This window comes from Lycium ferocissimum, chromosome 2 (assembly GCF_029784015.1).
Source record: "Lycium ferocissimum isolate CSIRO_LF1 chromosome 2, AGI_CSIRO_Lferr_CH_V1, whole genome shotgun sequence".
Classification (NCBI taxonomy): Eukaryota; Viridiplantae; Streptophyta; class Magnoliopsida; order Solanales; family Solanaceae; genus Lycium; species Lycium ferocissimum.
Genome location: NC_081343.1, coordinates 35,446,838 through 35,454,333, shown reverse-complemented (window position 1 = coordinate 35,454,333; position 7,496 = coordinate 35,446,838). Strand labels below are relative to the sequence as shown.

At 35.6% G+C, this 7,496-nt stretch overlaps 1 protein-coding gene across 1 annotated transcript; it reads right to left on the bottom strand.

The window, feature by feature from the left end:
• Window positions 1-365: 365 nt before the first annotated feature.
• LOC132035685 (caffeoylshikimate esterase-like) lies at window positions 366-7,230 on the bottom strand. Its single transcript, XM_059425893.1, has 9 exons — window positions 7,069-7,230; window positions 6,795-6,985; window positions 5,573-5,602; window positions 4,508-4,634; window positions 4,280-4,426; window positions 1,912-2,042; window positions 1,686-1,823; window positions 1,377-1,475; window positions 366-792 (listed from the first exon to the last, which is right to left on the bottom strand). The coding sequence occupies exons 1-9, from the start codon at window positions 7,112-7,114 to the stop codon at window positions 580-582; spliced, it is 1,122 nt and encodes a 373-aa protein (XP_059281876.1). The 5' UTR covers window positions 7,115-7,230; the 3' UTR covers window positions 366-579.
• Between the last annotated feature and the right edge of the window lie 266 nt (window positions 7,231-7,496).

The window sequence follows — 7,496 nt, the reverse complement described above, 5'->3', positions numbered from 1 at the left end:
AGTTCAATCAATATTGAATAATTATCCCCTTCTACCTTTCATTAATTCCTATATATATTCAAACCAAAGAGAGGGAAAACTTGCCTACGCAATTTAATTTAAGACTCGAGCTCATTGGTGAGCAACTGAGCATGATGCACACAATTATGTGCACATAACGCTACTTTTACCTACGCAATTTAAGAATAACTGATTTTTATGAAGTACTTAAAGTTTAGCCAGATGGGGCAAACTTCTACTTCTTGCAAAGACACATGAAACTAAATTTAAAAATAATATGACTATAAATCAGTATGTAAACTGATTGCTCTCTATATAGAATCATCCGCAGATGCACATATACTCTTGACAGAAGACCTCAAGACTATCTAAATGCAAGCGACGCATTGCTTTTTATTTCATACAAGACATTCAAATCTTCAATGTTGGTTCTTTACAAAGAAAAAGGGAAAAAAGAATAGAGGGGTGATGAAGGGGCCACCAGATCTTTTTTTTTTTTTTTGACTCTATGCATGGTGAAAGTGACTTCACCCTCAACATGAAAAAATGGGCAGGACAAAAAATAAATAAATTGGAGAACTAGGATGTATGCTCATCCAGCCACGAAATTATGTCACCAAGAACTCGAAGTATCATCTCATCCGGCTCACCCTCGAGTAAAGAATGATAAGCATCCTCATAAAGGATCAGTCTCTTGTCCGAACTACTTGCCTTCTCATACAGTGCTTTGCTGATGGATGGATCAGTCACACTATCATTCTTTCCATGCAATATTAGCAACGGCAGAGAGACCTACAAAATCGTAAAACTGTTAGTATTAATTAGATTTCCTGCCTATGAAAGAATAAGGTTAGAGAAAGGTATATGACCCTGGAGTGCTGACACTTAATGCTTCCATAAAGAAGGAAAACACCATGTTAAACAAACATCACAAGGATAAAGAGCAAGGAACGAATGAGGTATATTTGAAAATCTAGCATAAGCAAAGGTTGCCATCAGTATTCTCTTGCTCTTTTTGCCCTACCCGCCTCTCCAAAAACCTTCTTTTTTTTTTTTTCTTTCAGAAAGATAATTTGTGATAGAGACTCATAATTGTATACTCTTTTCTACAATATTTGTTAAGCTATGAGCTTGAACTCTTTCTGGACTACACGAGCAGAAGAGGACGTATCACCTAGAACGAATTACAAGGTCAAAACCAGTTATAATGACCAGAAACAGGGTAACAACCCCCAATGATATGCACCGAGGACAATAGAATTTCAAGTTTCCAATTATGGACTAACTGGCATCAAAGGCACAAGGTCCAATCAGTAACAAACAGTAAATGGCGATAATCTATACTACAACAAACAGAAGCTGAAAACATGTGTCACCTTATCTAGTTGTTTCTCTATATCTTGAGTGGTATGCAGTAACTCCACTGCAGTTCGTAAACGGGGTTTGTGCTTGTAAGCAATGACATTATAAGCAGCCTGCATGCAGAAGAGAACATGGTACATTATAACATGAAACCACGCAAGATACATACATGTTGAACCCAGTGAGTGTTATTATTATGTTTAATAAATCAAGTAATTCCTATTGGAAGCACTTTAATATGCCCTTATGTAAAAACATTTTTCAGGTGAGTGAGATAGCTAACTAGAAATTCCTAAAAGCCCTCTGATACAAAGACTACATACCTGTTCTCTCTTCTTTGCATCTCTGAATGCTAACTCCGCTAGATCCTGCTGCGGAACTAGCTTTTGCTTTGGAAGAAATTTTGCTATGCCCACCAGAATTTGTGTAACTAACCATGGTGGAACCATGTCATCTGCAATCTGTACGACAATACAAGTCATCACTTAAAACAATGGATCCGAGACGATAAGTATCAATGAGAACTGAAAATAATTTCCAGAAACTCACTTTGCACATCGGTGCGACAAGAACAGCGCCATTCCATGCATCAGGTTGCCTCATGTGCACCTTCAGAGCTACTGCTCCACCCATTGATTGCCCAAATAGGAAGCTTGGTAGGTTACATGTCTCTGGATTTTCTGCAACCAGAATTTAACTGTCATTTGCTTTTTCTGTAGTGTGTCCAGAAGAATAAGATAACATTAAGTTATTTTCCCATTCTTGATTTTGATACCTCTTGCCCAGAGCAAGTCACAATATCAACATATATATTAGACGTCATTTTCCTGGAGAAAGTTCTATTGAAGTTTCACGGCAACAAGGTTTTAGCTAAATGCTTAGAGATGCTCCCAGGCACTCTTTCCAAGGCTAAACACTACAGACCCCTTCCAGGTGTCTAGTACTCCTACTCCAGTGGTCTTCTGCCATAGGAGTTCATCTTACTTACATCCTTTTTCTTTCTTATCTCTGTCTGCATTTTTTTCTTCCATGGAGAACAGGTTGTACTTCAGACAAGGGGGTAAATCATACGATCTAACGGAAACAGTGTCTTCTTCAGAGACATGGTTTGATTGGGTGGAGAGTGCTAGACTGTCGATCAGATATATGGTTTTGAGCAGGGGAGCTTTACTTTGGCTTTGCAAGAGGCTAAAGGAAGCATCAGAGAACAAAGGGAAAAATCTTCACAGAGAAAGTTCTTTCTCACTGTCCAAGATCATGATAACAAAAATTTCAAAGCCTCTCCTAGTACCTTTTCACGCGAAAATTCTTGATAAAAAGGAACTGAAGGAGGTATAAGAGTAGCATCCTGTCTAATGTCTTGCTGCTCGAAATACCAAGTCAATCAGAACAATGGAGAGTTCATGAACCCTCTAAAAAATAACAAAGGCCAGAAAGTCAAAGTTGGTACCAGGACTTTCGCTTTTCATGATATAATTGCTCTGGAATTGAATAATGAAGGGAGGAGCATCCTTATGATCTGCTTTCATTACCAAGTCAATCAAAACAAGGAAGAGTTCATGAGCCTCTTCAAAGTCACAACAGCAAGAAAGTCTAATTTGGCACAAGGACTTTCCTGAAATGAGCTTCTCATATCATTTTGTAAAGGAAGCAGAACACATGGGTGCTAAGCTGCTCATAATTTAATGCCCTAGTCATCAAAAATGCTTGGCAAAAATGAAGAGGGATGAGGGAACTATGCACCGAAGTTATCCTCCAACTTACTGAATAAATAATGAACCTTTGAGTTCAAATTTTCTTTGGAACAGTAACAGGATATGATCTTTTAAGTTTGTGGCACAGTTACATAGACTTTCAAAACTTTGCGGCCTTTGTTTCATTCTACAAGGGTAAAAAAACACAATATGACATTTTGAAATAGTTCTCTCCTTGAGTACGTTTTGCTGAATTTGAAACAGAAGAAAAGGTGGGATTATCATAGTGCATGAATCACTCAATAGGCTGACATCCTACAGGATCTAGGATTTGAACTTTATAGGTTCAAATTCGGGATTCTACCATAGCCATTTAGTAGGTGTTTGGATATAGATTTGGTTGAAACTTGACAAAAAGAGTTTTTGAATTTGAAGTTGAAAAATAGTATTTGGAAGTTAAAGTTGTGTTTGCACATGCATTTCACTTGAAAAAAAGTTGAAGTTTTATTGGAAAAATATCTTCACTTGAAAACTCATCTTCAAAAAGACAAAAATTAACCAAAAAATCTCTCTAATGTATAACCAAACAATGTTTTGAAAATACTTCTTGAAAAAAAGGAAAAGAATTTCATGTCCAATTGGGCCTTAAATTCACTGGGTTCGAAATCTATTCTTTATATAATTTGGTGGATTTTTAACACATACAGGGTATGAGCCAAAGTTAGAACACCATAGCTAATGCACTAGGTCCACTCCTGCCTAGCTTATTATCAGCCCTGAATCCTGATGCAAAACATCTCAGTGAGCTATCTGCTTGAAAATAAAAAGAGGGACATTTAAACTTCAATCCTAAATGAGTCACACAGTGTAAGATTTACCTACTCTAAGTAACATTACAAATTGATAGGATGGACAATTCATTTATGATCATAACAAGCTGAACACAATGTCTTTTTCCTAGAAGGTAAGTTCCAGAAGTTAAATCGAACAAATGAAGATTTAATCCATTAGCAAGAAACTTTAAGCTCGTGGATTGCTTGATTGAAATCTTGTCTTTTGTTTCCTCATGCCTTAAAAGCCTAGCTCTTGCATTCATCAGATTTTGTTACTCTTTAGTTATATCATTTCTTTAAGTAAATTCCAGTTTCCACATTTTACCAGTCTCTCGAACCTATCAAATAAATGAAAGACATGATAAATAAGGTCACTGAGGCAAGTTCTACCTTTCACTTTCGAGTAATGCTCAATGACATCATCAACTAACTTGTCAAAACTTGGTATATAGCCATGAAGACCCTCTGAAAGACCAAATCCAGGATAATCCATGGCAAATACTCCATAACCAGAAGATGCTAATTTTCTTGCAATGCCTAAAAAGGAAGACAAGTTTCAGGAACAATTTTAAAAGAAATACTAGTCTGAGACTTAACGCGTGTTTGTCAACCACAAACCTTCAACAAAAAATGTGCATGTATCACCATAACCATGACAAAAGTATACCATGGCTTTGGGGGTACTTGTCTCTGGAAGCCAACTTTTGGAGAAGATTTCCAGTCCTCGAGAATTAACCTCATATGACTGTGTCACCAAATTTCAAAGAACTATGTAATGTAAATCACATAACAAATCATGAATATCATAGCAAAATGCTAATATAGGTTGCTATAAATGAACCATATACTTTTAGAGGAGACTCTTCTCATGTTGCTTGGTACAAGTTATACCTAGGGAAACGAAGACAATATCCAGTCATAGTGCATAATTCACGGTGAATTAAGTCATCTTTCTCAAACTACCCCCTTCATTCCATTTTGAAGAAATTTAGATAACTACCACCTTCATTCCATTTGTTTCAAAAAAAGTAGAACTCTTTAACTACAACAGACCTTTACAGAGCCCATTAAAATTTATAGAGCGCTACATATTCACTTACATGAGAGAATAACTATATTTAAAGTAACTGACCTTTCTTAAATTAGTAAAAAAAATTTAAACAAAGTTTCATGTAATGTCCTGAAATTAATATTCCTCGGCATGGTCCTCCAAAATCTTAGAAAACATAAACCCCTCTTGGCCATTAGAGAAAAAAGATTAACTGATTTTCTCGTATTCTAATTAGGACTAAATATAAGACAATCAAATGAAGATGGTCGGATGATTGATTGAGGCTTTGCAGTCATAAAAACTATCCAGCAACATTTCTATTTTTCTGAATTTTATAATATTCTTTCATGAGAAGGTCCAATTTTTAAGATAAGTTATAGGAGTTAAAGATATCGTTACTGACAAAGAAAATCTTGCTGCGCTACAAAGTACACGGAAGTAACTCCATCTGAAACTCAAAGAGAAAAGATGAAAACAAGGTAAATTCGTAATCTTTCTGAGCTAGAAAATACACAGAGAAGTAATTACACAAGAGATCTTTTTGTTTTAACTAAGAAACATGATGCTTCAAGAATAAGCTATCAGAACGTTTTCAACAAGACTAGAAAATGAGGATGTAAGAAAAAGTTTACCTCCTTCATCTTCAATCCAGCATGTGGCATCTGCGTGAAAGCAAATAAACAATCATTAAATCAATAAAAACAAGTAAGAAACATGCCACTTCTAAAAGGATCAGTTCCTCATGGCACTATCCGCGGACACGTAAAAATGAGAAAGCCAAAGAAAAGGTGTTTATATAAGTCTCAACTATCATAACTAGATTGCACATATGAAACAAGGTCAGATAAATGATACCAATCCTCAAATACATCAACAACAAGTGTCCTTTATTTTAAGAATTGAAAGAGGAAAGAGAACAGAAACCACTGGATTTCCTTTTGATACTAAACTGGGTTGAGCTAATTTATAATTGTGTTTTTGAGTTAGTAAAGCTTTAGTTTTTCTGGCCTTAGATTAGCAAAAAATGTAACTGCTGTTTCTTATTATCAGCAAAATGAATTACTGCTGTTTCAACCGACTAATGACAGAAATGGGAAATGGTCAGTCTTGTTATACCCTTGAACTGCTAAAGGTCAATCGTGAACTTATGCATTCAATGAACATACCCGGTGAAATCCCACAAAGTGGGGTCTGGGGAGGGTAGAGCGTATGCAAACCTTACCCCTACCTTGGGAGGGATTCAATAAACAGTGAACAACTTAAATCCCTTCTCTTTGAGATGATCTATTTGTCGATGCTTCATATAATCCCGGCATAATATGGAAGTGTAAAGGGGCATTAGAAACTATTATTAGCCCTGTGAAAGCACTATCTACAATCCACCAAGCTAGTAATACAATCCTATCAAGAAAAGGGTTAAAAGTTTAAATAGGATTACAGACTATAGAGCAAGATTTTAGGTTCCAGAGTATTAGTTCAATCCCTCTGAATTTGACCTCAAGCACAATAATCAATCTCTTAGTCCTAAGAGAGGGACACTTTTTACTTACATCAACATAAGACAGTCTGTTCATTCAATTAATCAATCAATCAACTATACCTCAATTCCATGACAAGGAACTATGCCTCAATCACAAAAGTTTTTCTTGATAAGTAACTATACCTCAATCCCAAAACTAGCTGGATAACAATATGAATTCTCTTCTATCCAGTCCTAATCAGTCAGATGCAATCAAAATCCAATCTTTGAAGCTGACTTAGAATCTTTCTTCTTCTATTATAACCATCAATAACATTTTCCAATTTACTTAAATTATAAAAATAGTGTCATTCAACAAGCAGCAGTTACAATACCTTAAACAGACAATGATCAATTGACAACTGAATATCCTTAAAAGCATCCCTAGCACAACGCCTGGCTTCCACTTTGTCCATATCAGCATCTATTATCTTCTGCAATTCCTCACTTATACCTTCAAACTTTACTGGCTTACCCATAACTGCTTTCTCACTTCTTACAGAATTCACTTTCCTGGTTTTGAATGCTACAACAAAAGAAGAAGAAAAACAAATCTTGATAATACTCAATGAAAGAAATTGAAGAAAGAAGGTAAGATATTGTGCATACCATCTAATGAGTATCTCCTGAAAAACTTGCCAGGCTTCAAGGCCATGACATAATAATAGTAGGATAGGAGTCGATAAAAATTTGTTTATAATTTATAATAATAACAACAAGGTTGATAGTGGGGTTTTTTAAATTGTATTCTTTTCCTTTTGTTTACTTTTCCTCTGTTTGATTTGTAGGTATATATAATACAATTATAATTGAGAAAGAAGGAGTGGTGGAATGTGAGATTGATGGTGTCCGATAATTTTGGTAAAGAATTGGATTTTGCAGAAGCGTAATAAATGGATGAAAGGTGACGCTGAAATGTGATCTAACTGCGTTAGAGTACAAAACTCTCTAATTTGGATGAGTACACGTGATATTAGGAAGTTGACAATAAATGGAAAAGGATTCGAACACTAATGTTGACGTTTGAATTTAATTGT